Raw genomic sequence first — 16,645 nt, 5'->3', positions numbered from 1 at the left:
GTTAGGTGTTCATATAATTTCTGAGTACCATGTTTTAGAACAGCTTGTATACCATCTTCTCCAGGAGATTTGTTTTTTGTGTCTTTGATAGCTGTTAGTATTTCCGTTACTGTTATATCTTTTATTAAACTAGCTCGATAAACCAGAAGGTTTGCTTTTGAATTTCGCACAAAGCTACACGAGGACTATCTGCACTAGCCATCCCTATTTCAGCAGTGTAAGACAAGAGAGAAGAAAGCTAGTCATCACCATCCATCATAAAATGTTGGGCTACTCTTTGACCAACGAATAATGGGTTTGATTGTAACTTTATAACGTCCCTACGGCTGAAAGGGCGAGCATGTTTGGTGTGATAGGGATTCGAACCGGCGACCTTCAGATTGCAAGTCGATCACCTGAACCTCCTGGCCATACCAGAGGGAGGGTGACTTAACAACGTCACTCACCCTCAACTCTGGAAATATTCTTTTATCAACATTGACCGAATATAAACTAAGAGTTAACATGAGTCTATGATGACAATCCAATAAGTAAGGTTTATATATATGTGTGATGTCGGTGTGCAATAGTTTTCGAGATGTGTTATTTGTGCCAGTGTACATGAAGTTGAGCCTGAAATTAAATGTAGCCTGTAACGACAGTTTTCATTTGATAAAGAAATGAATTAATTTGATATCGTTCCATTGCTGGGACATAGTTTGGACATTTAAAGAAACATAACAGATGAAATACAGTTTTCATTTGATAAAGAAATGAATTAATTTGATATGAAGATTAAAGAAAAAACATGAAAATTTGAAGAAAAACATGAATTTAAAAAACGCAAAAGTCTTTAATAATAATATATTCAGAATTTTCATTTTATCTTTGTTACACGAACTGGGAACTTCTTATTCAAACTAAAAAAAATATGTTTAAAGGCGAGATGTTAGTTGGTAATTTTGTAAATGAAATATGTGAAACAAACCTACGACACTTATAAGTTCTGCTCTAGAACATGTTACATCAGGTAATAATACTAAATACTTTAGTAAATAAGGTTTAATTTCATTTATCACAAATGAAAAAATACTTCATAATTATGCACACATCAACAACTATTTCTTCAGAAATGCTCATAAATTTTAAACAATAAAATATATACAGAAGTAAAAGTTGTAATAATTAAAATAACTGGTTTAAAATTCACATAAAGAAATATTTTGTAACAGTTACAACTGGCATCATAAAAATGTTTTAATTTTACATGACAAGAGACAATGTGTGTAAACATCTATATAATCTAAAAATTACTGATGATTGAAATAACCACGAAATTTTTCACATGAAATGTATGTTTAAAGAAACACTTATGTCAAAAATGCTTTTAAAAAAAATCAGCCCATCTTAAAGAGAAGTAACAAAACTAAAGATCCATTACTTTAAAAAATGAGTTTTGTACTTTATAATTTTCATTCACCCTCATGAGTGATTCAAATTATTATTAAAGGATGTAAACAAGTACATAATTTAACACAAATCTGTTCAAAAACTGAAGTTGTATCCAATACATCTAGATAAATTTTCGATATTTTTTAATAATGCACACATTTATAATAGTAAGTACCAATTCATAAACTGAAGTTTTCACTAAGTTCAAATAATTTTCCTTCGAGTAAATATTAATGTTTGGAGTTAATCAAATAACTTTAGTTTCTCTTCATTACAATTATATAAAGAAATTTAATATGTTGATAATCTGACAGAATACTTAAAAAAAACAACTGATAACCAACGTATACTGAACACTGATAAAAACAACAACAAACACACACACACAAAACCAGCATATTCACAAACTTACCACTGGTATACTTGTATCTTCCTACCTGGCTATTTTATTTTTTAGAATGACCCACCAACCTTATTGCCTTACTGAAGTTTAGAATCTTGTTTTACCAAGTTTTGATCAGTTGAAGAACCTGCTAACATGCAGTATGCACACTTACACAAGCCATAACCTCTAACTATACTCTCTTACTTATTCACACACAAATAAAAATATATACTAAGTAACAAACAGAATATTCACAAACTTACCTTTGGTCAACTTACATGTATCTTCCAACCTGGCTCCTTTTTTTTTTTTTTTCCATTCAAAGCAAGATACTTTGCTTTTCTTAGTTCATGTTCAATAATCATATCATTGATGACATGATTTTCATGCCTAATCTGAAGATTCACAGACTTTGGAATGTCAGGGATCAACCAACAAATCCAAGATGAGATGATAAATACAAGACACTAAAAAAAAGTAAAAACATGATAAGTTTCACTGGAGCAATTTTTAAAACATAATCCTTTTACATAACATTGTTTAACCAATGCAGATTATAAAACTTTATGAACAATGATTAAGTCATGAATTTTTCTTAAATTACTAATGAGCATGTACAGTCATTCAGAACAGTATCAGTGCTACACAATTAGAAAAACATTACACTGGATGAACAGAAGCCACAAAAAAATCTAACACTTTTATAATTGGGTAATAAAAAAGGATAGTTTTATAACAAAAATGATTAACCCATCCATTTTGTGAAGGATGACTTAGTAAATGTTACTGAAGCTTTTAAAAACATTCTAGGATTGTCCTGGCTGAAGTAAAATGTATTACCTATTATAGCCTATTTATGTTGCTTCATTAAAAACAACTGTACATCGTTATAATGTTTATATATTTTCAGTTGCAGTAAATGTTAAAAAGTTTCCAACTCCCTTCAAGTTAATTTAATACAGCATTTCTCAACTGGTCCTGTGGGTTTATGTACATCAAAACATGTGCTTAGCTTCCTCAAAAAAATTTAAATTACAAATAAAAGGTGATTTAGTAAAAGCTATTCACACTTTATATCTGTTTTGAAAACTTTAGTTAAATAAAAGTCTCAGGTTTGTTCTACAATTAGCATTTAAAATATTCCATATTTTGAAGAAAGAAAGTTGTATTTTATGTTCTAAAGTGAAAGATACTGTAAATTGATTTATTTTAATATAAACTAAAAATGAACTGTAAATGTAATTAAGTTTGATTAAAAATAAGATCTATAATTTGAAAAAATTGTTTCCAACCGTAAAATTAAAAACGAACATCAAGCAAGTTGTAGCAAACTGCCAATATATTGACTTATATTCATATTTGTTGTTTGCTGTTGGAGGCTCTCTATGGTCTTGGTACCTGAATGAAGAAATCATGAAATAAAATGACCTTAAAATAGAAGCCAGCACTTTAAACAATTTATTTTATAGAGGATGTTTTGCATTTTATAAATTTTCAACTTTACCTTAAAACTGTTTTCTGTACTCAGTCAAGTTTTTTGAAATAAAGTTAACTTTCTAACTTAAACAACTAAGTACATTTTGTGCTCTTATATGCAATATCTAATTGTTAGAAATTAATTCTACAGTTTTCTTCCAAAAAAGTTTCTTTGAAATCCTATTGAGTGAGGAGATTTTGCTGGAATTTTGTGAATCTGATGTCTGGAAAATTTTAATAGATTTGTACCAGCAGAAAAGTAATTTCATCATCCAAGTGTTTTGTCTTCAAGTTCTATTTGTGTTTTATTTGAACAATTTTTGTGTATCAATCCTGAAATACAGTCATTAAAAGAGTTAGTGTAGTTGTTTCAAATGCTGCTGAAGATGAAGTCAGTAAAGTTCTCTCTCTTGAAGATGTATAACTTTTTTACTGCACACAAAACAGAATCTAGAAACAAACCTTCCATCTTCCTTGGATAAAAATATGTTAAAGTTTTGTACAAATGTTACTTCTTTCAGAATAAAAAATAAAACTGATGGTGAATGTTATGAAATCTCTTGTGATTATTTTTAATGTTTATAAAAGGATATTAAAATTTCTGTTTAGTACTATGAATAATTATGTTACATTAAAAAATATTGCATGATGCACTTGAATAAAATTGTAAAACAACTGGTATTTCTAACTAACCCACAATCAGGTTTATATAAAAAAAACAAAAAAAAAAAACTGCCGAAACAAAAAGAAACTTGCCTGATTTATGGATAGAATACACTCTTTTTATTAGTTATATAAATACAACCAATTGTCCAACAGCAATATAAATGAGAATTACACAAATTTCTTGAAAAACAGAAGATAATACAAGGATTTGTCATTTGGGTTGAAATTTTATATTCTGAGTTGTTAGTATCTGCTATATGTACGTTTCTAATTGGTTGAACAATCTGAAACCCTCACAAGAGGAGAGAAAAAAAAATATTTGTAAATGAAAAGTCAGAGCATCACCAGATTGTGTAGAGAAGTATATTCATTTTTTTAACTTAAGAATTAAATCTTATGTAATACTAATATTTAAGTCATAAAGTATCTTTTTGTACCAAGTTTAATAATATGTATTATTTTAAGTAGTTTAATTAACCCTTTATTGTCTCCACCCATATATCTACACATGCTAGATATCACCTACAGCATTATATTTGCACATGCCAAACATCATTTCAATCCATATGTCTATGCATACGAGACACAACCTTCATCGAAATATCTACGCATACCAGATATCTTTTCCAATATGTCTGATCATGCTAGACATCATCTGTACCCATCTATCTATGCATGCTAGGCATCATTTCCACCAACTTATACATGCCAAATGTACCAAGTTGCATTCAACTGCCTTGAATCTGGTTCATTGTGGTAAAATGTTGTTGCAATGATGAAAAATACTTTCATGGATGATAACTTTGAAACTAACTCAATAAAATGTTTGTACCTTGCACAATTTGATATCCCATGTCAATAGGGTTAAAGTTTGAATCTACGTAAAATGGTAGTAACTTGTGCACTTTCGTGTCCGATGTCAGCAGGGTTAAAGTTTGAATCTACGTAAAACGGTTGTAACTTGTTCACTTTGATGTCTCACGTCAGTAGGGTTAAAGAGACACCACACTGGTTCTTAATCACACATACATTGTTTTCTATGCTCTGTTAATTTGAAACAATAAAACAAAAATTAACACTTACTTGCAGTATTCCACACTGGTGTCAGGTTCAGAAAGAATATTCAAATCACCAGGAAAGTCACCGATGTTGAAATCTGACAGAGTAAAGTTCAGAAATCCATTCAGTGACCCATCTGGTGAAATGAAAACTTTATAAAATGTCTCCTCTATAAAACTTGATGTAAAGGCAATAATTAGTGCCTGAAAAGTAAGAAAATAGAATTAACAGTTCAGAAAATAACACACTTTCTGTCACCTTAAATAATATACTGTAATATTATTTAGTTTGATTGTGTAAGAGCAAACATTATTAAGTTTCACACCATTAAGTATATTAGTGAAACACAGTTAACTGGGTTTGACATTGTGGATTATAATAAAATTCACTGTGTTAAATGTCTATTGCATCACTAACCATGCTTGATAGAACAGAAAATAATAGCATTTTCATCTTAAATTTCTTATGACATTGTTACTTTTTATATTAAATGAACATTAATTTACTATATAGAATTATTATACAATATAATTCCAAAATAAAGTAATAATATGGTGACACTGTACTTCAAGTGATCAGAAAGGTAAAAAACAATTTATTGTTTCTATTGACATCAATATGTAATACATTATAAACTCCTGTCTCTTCATAATAGTAACAATTAAGTTTTTATATCACATCAAAATTGTGATAGATCAACACCATGACAATTCTTCAATGCACAAAATTTCGTCTTAAATTAATAACAACCAATGGTCAGTAGGTGTAAACTTGTAAACTGACTCACAAAAAGAAATCACATCAATGTATTTTATAAACCCACTAAAGGTGCTTTAGAAAATCACTGCAGAAAGAACACAAGTACACAGAAATTCTAAAAGAGATCATATTAAGTTACAGTTTTGGAACTGACCTATACTTATAACATTAATTACATTAATTTAATAATCACCTTAAACATTAAACGTTTCTCAAAATAATTTCATAATTTAGATAAAATTTGAAAGGAAATGCAAAGAGTTTATTTCACTTATAATGATTCTTAAGGTGTCTCACTCTAATATCATACATGTGTATGAAGTATTCCTTTATCACTGTAATCAGTGTATGTGATATTACTAACAGTTAGTATTAAGAACAAGTACAAACATTGCTCATAATTCTCTGTACTTACATTTGTGATGACAGAAATCTTTCCAACAGAATTAAGAATTCTGTACCATACTCCTATCAAAATAGAATCAACCTATTAAAATAACTGGAATATATTTCAATAACTTTACTGTCTAATCTTTTTATTATTTTTTTGCTTACAAAACAATTCTCTTTCATTAACATTACATTCATGTATAGAATGGATTATATATATCTCAGCTAAGTTATGAATTAAAACTTATCATTAAAGACTAATCAGGAGTTATTAATTAACTCTAATAATTCTTCTCTGTATATTTAGTGTAAAAAAATCAAGGTTTGAAATAAAACAAACTTCAAAGTATGAATATTACATTACTTCACTATCTGGGTAACTAGAAATGTCATAATGAAAATACCTAAAAGGCTAAAATCCAAATATTTCTTACAACTGATTGGTTCACACATGACTGTCAAATGATTGTTATTATTTACTAATAACAGTCCTCACTCAGTTAATGGAAGAGTGTTTGTATGTCACAAAGAAGTTGGGTATCACAACATTGTCTACATTTTAAGAGCTTCAGACTGTGATTTCTAACAGATTTACCACGATACATTTGTTTTAGTACCTACATTTGTTTCAATATAGTTTTCCTTTTTTGTATGTGATGTATATTGTTGGCTATGTATTGCACAAGTCCCATCTGTTCTTGAAATTTGCAGAAGAATCTCAAGAGTAAGATTTAATATTTATTTATTTTATGAAAACACTAGCATCTTCCAACTTTGGTGAATATTCTAGAAACTCACAATAAACTATATAAACCAACATGCCAAGAGCAGGAAGAATATTATTAGTCAGTTAAAGTCAGTGTGATATAGGCCTCAGAAGCTATTATCATAAATTAATTTAATTAATCATAAAACTACAAAATTGGGAACCAGGTATGCAGTAGATTTTGAACATTACAAACCATTCAATTTCAACACATTAATTTGGGATATTATTTTTTCTACAAGGACATTAAATAGCATCCCTGGAAAAAGTCAGTTTGTAATCAGTGCAAAGCCATACAAGATAGCCAGCTTAAGTGATGTGTGACAGTCTCAACTCGGATTGAATTTGCTTGTTATGGGCCTAAACTGTCGATAAAATATCGGGTTCTAGATCATATATAAAACTCAGTATTGTTTCTAAAACTCTTGTACCTAAACCCTAATTTGTAATAACTATAATTATAATTTGTGTCGTTTTCTTTTTTGCATATTTTAATATATTTGTGTCATAATAGAGAACAGTACATGCCAATCTTGTTGAGAAATATCATATTTTAATACATACTAACATTTAAATAACAACTAAATTCAAATTAGTGATTATTTAGAGCAATAATACATAATGTATGTAACATAAATCAGAGACTTGTCTGAAATAAAAAATATGTAACATTGTCAATTTACTTTCTTCTTAACAGACTAAAACTAAACAGCTTGCTGTATTCACCACACTGTGCACTCAATGTTCTTAACTCTTTCTGCAACAGGTCGTCGTAAGAAAGTGATAAACTTCCTAGCATCGAGCCTGATTTCTGTGATGTTGTTTAGTGAAGCAAATAATGGTGCCAGAGGAAATGCAACCACAAAAATTGTGACAAATCCAAACTGCAACACTGGAGAAGGAGAACAAATTACAGAAACGTTTATTAATTGAACTGTACATTTAATGTTTGAGGAAGTTTTTATGATTTAGACAGTTAAATATATTAATGTAATTAGTGGACTACAATTACAATAATACATGTGGTGACTCCTTGGAAGTATCACACTTTATTACACAGAAATTCTAACCTTATGGTGTTGATTCAGGTCTAGAGGTGGTTGAATAAGAGATTTAATTTCTAGTTTGACATGAAAGTCAAGACAAACATTAACATCAAAATCAAGTAGCATATTAATAATGTTTCATTTAAAAAACAAACAAACTAAAACACAGACAAGGACCTTTAAAATTGCTGTTCCAAAAAATACTAATCATTGAGGTGGTGTAGCTGTTTTACAGGTATTTAATAAACGTTTCCTCTATATATTAAACTGTTCTGAAAAACAAGCTGAAACCCATAAAATTAAAAAAAAAATTTCTTTGTTTGTTGTTAAATGCAAAGTTGTACGATGTGGAATTTGACCCATAACCACAGCGGGAATCAAATGTTTAATCTTAGCATTATAACCCTTCAGGCTGAGCAAGAAACACAATTCATATCCATTTCTACACCATCAAAAACATTCTAAATGCTGCTCCGACTAAGTTTTTCACATACATTATTATCATATCACACATTTCATCTTTACTGTTAATTATACATTAAATATCTAAAAGTATTTTAAATTACGTTGGAGGAACTTAAAATAATATATCATTCATTTCCATAGTAGTCAGTTACTCAGTTAACTACAATTAAAATAACTTGATTTTAAGGCTCTTGAATGATGTACAAACTACAAGGTCATTGTTAAAGATCTAACATTTTTCACAGACATGGAAAAAGTACCATTTTAATCTGTTCAAGTTTTTATGTAGAACATATGTATCTCTTAATGTAATTATTTTCAATCATTATTTTAAACTTAAGCCTTACCCTTTTCAAGATATTCACTAAAAAGACCCAATTCTTCTTGGTTTATTAAGTTGTAGTCACTCTCCCACTGGTTTTCATGAGCACACTGATCCTTTTTATGCACTGACCACTTCTTGTAAACCCGTAACAGCCATCTAGATAAATACAAAAATATTTTTACCTAGTTTTAAAATAATATCAGTTTTTGTTGTTGACATGAATGTATAAATAGTTTAATTTTACATACAATCTGACATACCACATGTTTGACTGAACATTAATAAACTATGAATCTCGAACATATCAAAATCACTTTTTGAAAAAAAAAGTACAACAGTTCTAATATCTCAAAATGAGCCAACTGTCATAGAAAATGTTCTTACATGAAATTATTACAATAAATGTCTATTTTAACTAAAAAACTTACGGAACACCCATTTCCACCACGGCGTTAATGATCTGCTTCCCTGCCACAATTATAGCTAACTGCAAAGAGAGTTCAAACAAACACCCTCCTGTTCCACACTAGAAAGAAATGTAGAAAAACAGTTTCAAAATTACTGTGGCAATACCACTTTAAAAAATATCTCAGAAAGGACACAAGACTGAAAAGTACAATAAGATATAAGTTAGTGAGTGAGAGCACTAATAACTTGCCCAGGATCAAATGGTCCAAAAAAATAATGTTTCAAACCTCAAAATTTAAAGAATGTGTGTGACTAACATGAAAAACTTTGATTGATTCTTCATAGTTTAAGTTTCTCATGACAGGCTCAATCCCAGGAACTGACCTAACAATTATTCTGTGCTTGTTATAGTATTACAATGTATTCACATCATTTGGCAGGCTTTAAGCAAACATAAAAAGTTTTTTGCACACCAAAGATTATATTTTTTAATGGAGTATTTTCACTAAAAATGTATCTGTGAATACTTACATATGTATAGATGAATAAATAGAGAATTTCTGTTTGTTAGTCTGAATATTGATTTCCATGTTTAGCTTAAAATACTTTTCTTAGTCTCAAAATTTCAAACCTTTTTCTGTAATATCTAAACCTAAATCCTTGTTACTGGTGTAACCCATGAAGCAGTGAAGAATGACTGTCTGGAATGACTTTAAATTGTGATATTAAACTACTTATGTTTATACTAAATAGTTTTATGCTCATAATAGTGTGTGTATGTGTATACATTGTTAAATGTTATTGTTTCATTGCCTTTATAACCCATAACTAATTACTATTCATGACTTAATAAGTTGTAAATCATGTGACAAATATGCAGCTCTTGCTGTGCTTTTGAATTCCATTATGCACGAGCTACTCATGAACATTTTTTAAAATATCACTATTATTATTAGTTTTTTGTTTGTGTGTTTTTTGGTGTGTTTTATTTTAATTTTGTGCAAAGCTACACAAGGGATATCTGCACTAGCTGTCCCTAATTTAGCAGTGCAAGACTAGGGGGAAGGCAGCTTGTCATCACCATCCAGTGCCAACTCTTTCACCAACAAATAGTGGGATTGACTGTACCATTATAACGACCCCACGGCTGAAAGGGCGAGCATGTTTGGTGTGACGGGTATTCAAACTCGCCACCCTCAATTTACGAGTCGAGTGCCTTAACCACCTGGCCATGCCAGGCCTATTATTATTAGTAGTAACAGTAGTACTTATTTTACTTAATCTAACCTAACTGATCTAAAGAGATTTCTATTTTTAAACAATAACTTCCCATGGCAATCAAGGTTAAATTGAAAGCAAAATATGGAATTTTATTCACAGGAAACATTGCAATATGATAAATCGCTTGACAGATGAAAACCACGGCTTTCTATTGGTTTTTAAGTAATACTGAACTTAGTGACTTAAACACTGATTGGAAATTTCTTATAAAGAGGACGTCACAAGTGCGTGTGGCAAGATAGATTTGATTTCATGTCTCTGGAACCAAATAATATCAAACGCTATGAAAATTATAGTATGCCTTAGTGAAATTATATAATAATAAGTGATTTACATTAAATTTCATTTTCTACTTCTTGGAGGGTGGTAAATAAATAAGAGAAGAAAAGGCCTAGAGAGAAAATGTTACAATTCTTACACTAGAAAATTCTAGTTTTTCTATTTTAAATATTGCCTTCTGAAAGTAAAATCTTTAAACTTGTATACTATTAAAATATGGATTAAGAGCTATGTTTTCAGAGTTTATTTATTATTATGTCATGAAAAGAAAATACTTTAATCAACTTTTGAATGTAACTCACTAAAACTTTAAGACATGCACAGAAAAAATGTCTACAGAGAAAGGGTTAATATTGCTATTTTTCCCAGCCAACAGGAAGTGTACTTTGAATAAAAATAAAGATTTCATGTTTTTTACCATGAATTTATGACTTCAGGTCCCAAATACCAGTGCAAATACAGGACTTCTTATAGTTATTTGACTAATTGCTATTATGTTATTGAGCAAAACATTGTATAACCAGGTTTCAGATTGAGCATATACATATTGATAAAGTAGGTCATAGATCAGTGTTGTCTGTGTAAAGTAGATTACCTCAAACAGTGCTGGTTAGTAAGGTCATGTGGGAGCTTATGTACATACATTAAAATGTAGTTTGTTAGAACAAGAAAGAAGTAATTTAGGTATGTTACTTTCTAATCTAAATTACATTTGTCTGTGTATAAATGAATAATTATTACTGATCTTGGATCTTATCTAAGCCTAGATCTATACTACTGCTAGTAGCAATAAAACAATGCAGGTGTCCTAATGATACTCAGGCCTAAACACAGGTCTAAGCAACACTGAATGGTATGTGCAAATTGGAGATAGTTTTACAATGCTTTATGTTTAGTGTCATTTCTACAACACAGTGACAATGCTGGATACTTATAATTTCTTGGGATAAAATTTCAAAAAACCAAAAATTCTTTTGAATATGTCTAAGTGACAACTTAAAAAAAAGAACATTGGAAAAGAAAATCACAAAAGTCCTTAATTATAGAACATATTTAGTTTTATAGATACAGTATAAAATCAAATCCTATTTGCAAATTTCAACTTAAACTAAGAACAAACAACACAATTATTAATAAAATATTCCCTTCAATGTTTCAGTTACTTTTTAACTTATTATTTAAATTCTTAACTCATAATATCCTTACGTATTTAGAAGTTAATTAAGTTAATGGCCATTTTGGCCAACTGACCACCATTTTGCATACAATCTTCACATGACTATATCAACTTTAAAGACACTTTACAACATTCATGTTTCAATATTACCAGGAGATATAAATGAAAGTCTGAAAATGGCAAGTTGTCTTAATTATTTTGGTAGTGCAAAAGTAAATACAAAGATAGGATTTTATAAATAATAAACTGCAAACAACAACATGATGTTATTTATTATGACTTAAAGAACAGAAAAGTGGAAATTACATTCCAGTTTTAGTTTCTTAAAAAATTACAAGATTACTGGGAAATTAAAAGCCTCTAGAAGGTTTATTTTCTGAAGTTATCTAAAAATAAAAGTTAACATTTTACTTAAACTGAAAATTGTTTCCAATAATACTTACCATCCACCAACACTCTAGCTAGAATCTCACATTGATAAAAGTGTAGGGGGCAGTGCAGGCATGATCCACACACAAAGCATTTGTATAGAACAGGAATGTACCAAGAGAAAAAGTGGTACAAAAGTGTGGAAATTACACCCTACCTCTATAACAAATATGCTCTTCACTTGGAGCTTTGTTCCTGAATCAAAGGCAGAACAGAAAATGAATAATCATCAGGTAGGCCACCCCTGACCAGTCAGCCAAGATTCTATGGCTCAGGGTTGAAATTAAGGGGTTGTAGTACCTATATCCCATGTTGCTGGCTATGGTTATCAGACCACAATGTTATATATATATATATATATACTTTAGATTCCAACATGTAACCACAGAATGTTGCATTTGGCACCATCAGAATAACGACACAAAAGTAAGCAACACTTAACGAGTCCAAAAGGTAACACCCGAGGCTAGGAATAATGGGATCCCATATTTCATACTCAACAAATGAGCAGAACTCATCTGGTAAGGAATTATGAACATTTGTTTTCAGTCTCTAACCAAGTGGATAAGGTGTATTCTACTTCACTAAGAAAGAGTAGGATTGACCATCACATTATAATGCCCCCATGGCTGAAAGGGTGAGCATGTTTGGCCTGATATGGAATCAAACCCACAACCCTCAAATTACAAGCCGAGTGCCTTAACCACCTGGCCATGCCAGGCCTTTTAGTAGGGGCAATAAACAAACCACACAACAGCTGTGTTGTTCCCATTAAACCAGTTCTCCCAGAATTAAGATTTTGACTCTAAAGAAATGTTTTAACAATTAAAAATAGTGACTAACGTGTTATACAAGCCAACATTATTGTAAACAAGCTTATAACATGCAAAAAATCTTAGTTTCAAATTCATCAACTCATCAAGTGTTTAAAATTCATATGAATAAAAGACAAAAATAATACTTGTAAGCAAATCTTATTAGTGTTAATGACACAAGTACATATACTTTCAGGAGTGATTACCGAAAGAAAATGAAATGATTACAAGCAATACAATATATTTCCATGTGCTTATTTGGTTGCTATTAGTTCACACAAAGAGCATCCATTAATTTCTGCTTAAATGCTATTTGTTGTAGTATTTTGTCTGTACAAGGATAACTAGTTTTGTAAATTGCTTATTATGATATATAGTTATATATTATAGTTAACATTATAGTTAACTATAATGAATCTAGCTGTCAAATAAAAGAACAATAAACTGAACTTGATGAACTAACTAGTATTATCAAAACATTTTGTTACATTCTATTGCTGTAATGTGAATATACATTTAAACTATGTTACCTTTCTTTCCCAATCTCATTCCTGGTTTGTATCCCATCTTTTGCAACATAGCAAACCCTTTATTATTTTCAGGAAGAGCATTACTAAGTCCTTGTAAACGATTTTCTTCCTCTAGCTGTCTTATAGGCTTTTGTAAATTACGTTTTTACTTTCAATTTGTTGTTTCTCTATTTCATGTTTTCTCTTCAATGAGTGGTTTAAAACTAATCCAGGTCAAATGTCACTGATAAAAAAAATGTCAAAATTATATGAAAATATATTTTTATAGAAACTGAATACTCCAGAAGAAAGCCAAAACAGATTTATTATAGGAAATCTTACCTTACTAATCTGTTAATTTATTTGTTATCTAGATTATCTAGATGACAGAAAGTCTGGACTTAGTGGACTTCAGGTTTTTAAGAAATATTTTAAGAGTGCCATAAAGAAAATTACCTAGGAAAGTCATAAAAAAGGGTTGGTGAAAGAGACGTTGACTGTAGTGTACAGTAATTTGGATGGGAAGAAACAAAAGGTTATTAACCCATTGTCTTACCTTCTCCTTATACCTATTTAAAATGTTTTTCCTAATCAATTTGGGTTTATACATACTTAACTTTACTGTTTTATAATCACAAATATAAATTTTGCATTATGCATTACAAGTTGTTCACTATATGCAAAAGTAATATTAATGAATTCATATTTTAAGGAATAAAGTAAGGGTACAGGATCACCGAGTCCAATCAAACTTGAACAATTATAATCAAAAGCATGATCATCCACAGTTTGTGGGGGGTCAGAGCATACTGATTCCCTCAATGCAAATGCTCCCCAAAACAACTCACATGAACCAAAAAATCCAGGAAAGTAGGAAACAAAACTAATAATCTAAAGACTAGTCTATTAGAAGAGCAGAGGCAGAAGACAGGAAACTGGGAATAAGGACATAAACTGTAACATGCCTTAATAACCAAATCCATCAAAAGGGAAGAGGCCTGACACAATATGCAACTGAGAGGTACACTCAGGAGGGAGAAAAATGCTGTTAAAATCCAAAACTTCCCAATCACTGAAAACCATGATGGGACAATCATCAGTTTATTATAATTGCTGTGTGAAATTGATCAATTTCCAACAAACCAGAGCCGTCGCTTCATGGGTCAAGCATTTTGGTTCAGACCCATTGGATGTGGTCAATAATAGTACTTGCAGCAGTTGTCATCATTAAAATCTGAACTGCAGGAGCATAACTTATGAACTCGAAAAGGATATAAAATAATTTGTAACTTTCTACAAAGAAGAATAAAATGGTAACGAACAATGTAACTAAAGCAGAAAACCAAGAAAGTAAAACTTATAAATTTATTAAACTTCAAGGAAAAACATTTATTCAATAACACTGCCAAGTAAGTAGTTAACAGCTGCAAAATTATTTGCATGTTAGTATGCAGATATGCAAGTTTCAAAATCAGCACCAACAGAGAGCAGTACGAGTTAGAAAAAACACTTTGTGAGAGGAGATAAAATAGTGTACTCAAATAACATTTTTGTAATACAAAGCAATAAGGACTAGGCCTAGTTCTTGTTAGGTGTTGAAGTACACGATATTACAGAGCATACTGATAGATTTAAATATAAATAGTCGGTGATCAAGAGGTTGGATTTATATTGGCTATCAGGGGCTCCAAAGGTAGAAACATTATAATAGACAATTTTTATAGATCACATGTTCAAACAGAAAAAAAAAATCGATAAGAAATCCTGTGTTTTCACACTTCCAAGTGAAACTTTTTTCAGATAGTTCTGTGGTAAACTTATTATCATGACAGTAACAAGCGACTGAATGGAATTAACTTATGCGTGTTGCTAACAGTGGGAGTTGTCGTCTTCTGAGTCGAGTTGTCCGAATCTGTCTTCATGTTTCTTCTAATTAGACCTGGACTCGGCGGTATTTTGGTAGTTTCATGTTGGAAGAATTCCGTTGGTTGTTTGCGATATTTGGGTGCTTTGTTTGAACCAGTATAAGTGGTCGTCGATGTGGGCGTTCGGCTTTAAAGTGAAATATATGATAATAACAGCCGTCACGTAAAATACAGTCAGCACTGTACTTCGACGTTGTCACTATCTTCATGAAGTGGGTGGGATGGTTACTGTTCTTAGAAAAAATTCGATGAACTGCATATACCTTGGCTTGTATTTGGGGTTCTATGCTTTGTCTAATTTCTTCTGGTTGAATTGATGGGTCGACGCCCCTGAGGAATACAGAATAAAGATTGACTGGACTTTTAGTGGGGGAACAACTTACTTTAAATTCAGTGTTCCATGGCTGGCACAGATAAATTTGGTCTGCAGCAGTGGCTGGTTGGATGAGGATTCCGCCCCGGCGTAAAATACGGGTCCTGGACGGTTCGATGGTTGCCCCAGGCTTGGCTCGGGCGATCAACGTGGCGACTTGGTACGGCATGAGGTTCGGCGGTAGGCCGTCGACAATTACCGGCGGCACTAACTGGCGAGGATGAACGTTTCGTTCTAAATAGCATGTTGGCAGAAATATTGGCACGTGCAACTAGCTCGGTGACTAGCTCAGGGACAGATCAGGGTAGGGATTTTGGTTAAATTATCATTTCGTTCATTGAACGAAAAATAACCAGGGCGGTCAGAAACTGCTGTTTCTCTTCACCCCACACAAGGCAAGAATAAATTAGTTACCTGATTACGGAGCGAGAGATATGAACAGGAGTGCATGTTAGTTATTCGTACAACGTGATAGTCACGAATGACCTAGAAGTTGATAGTGAGTTGAATTTAATTGAGGGGCATCAGGAAAAGCTGAGAAGAGATCCCGCCGGCTGGAGAGACGACGAAGAAAGATGAGGAAGGTTCAGCAGAACACCCACAAGCGTCCGAGGAATGATGTTTAAGAATGTTGATTTGGAGAGAGCCGAGAGGTGCAAACACAGTGCGCCGACATGATTA

The 16,645-nt window shown here is 31.3% G+C and overlaps 1 protein-coding gene across 2 annotated transcripts; it reads right to left on the bottom strand.

The window, feature by feature from the left end:
• Nucleotides 1–853: 853 nt before the first annotated feature.
• On the bottom strand, nucleotides 854–16,268 carry LOC143242680 (anoctamin-7-like). 2 transcript variants are annotated; one of them, XM_076486153.1, is made up of 6 exons: nucleotides 8,791–8,924; nucleotides 7,659–7,824; nucleotides 6,192–6,244; nucleotides 5,042–5,220; nucleotides 3,109–3,214; nucleotides 854–2,283 (listed from the first exon to the last, which is right to left on the bottom strand). In XM_076486153.1, the coding sequence occupies exons 2-6, from the start codon at nucleotides 7,729–7,731 to the stop codon at nucleotides 2,086–2,088; spliced, it is 609 nt and encodes a 202-aa protein (XP_076342268.1). In that variant the 5' UTR covers nucleotides 7,732–7,824; nucleotides 8,791–8,924; the 3' UTR covers nucleotides 854–2,085. The 2 variants fall into 2 exon arrangements, with proteins under 2 accessions (XP_076342268.1, XP_076342269.1); XM_076486154.1 differs by lacking the exons at nucleotides 854–2,283; nucleotides 3,109–3,214 and adding exons at nucleotides 9,197–9,294; nucleotides 15,975–16,268 and having other exon boundaries at nucleotides 4,724–5,220.
• Nucleotides 16,269–16,645: the final 377 nt, after the last annotated feature.

Source organism: Tachypleus tridentatus, unplaced genomic scaffold (genome assembly GCF_004210375.1).
Source record: "Tachypleus tridentatus isolate NWPU-2018 unplaced genomic scaffold, ASM421037v1 Hic_cluster_2, whole genome shotgun sequence".
Taxonomy (NCBI): Eukaryota; Metazoa; Arthropoda; class Merostomata; order Xiphosura; family Limulidae; genus Tachypleus; species Tachypleus tridentatus.
This window is presented reverse-complemented; position numbering and strand designations above follow the sequence as displayed.

Coding starts and splice junctions, on each gene's coding strand:
- LOC143242680 (XM_076486153.1), bottom strand. CDS start 7,731: ATGCTAGGAAGTTTATCACTTTCTTACGACGACCTGTTGCAGAAAGAG. Junction 5,221..6,191: donor AGATTTCTGTCATCACAAAT/GTAAGTACAGAG, acceptor CTTACTTTTCAG/GCACTAATTATTGCCTTTAC. Junction 3,215..5,041: donor ACCAGTGTGGAATACTGCAA/GTAAGTGTTAAT, acceptor TTCTTCATTCAG/GTACCAAGACCATAGAGAGC.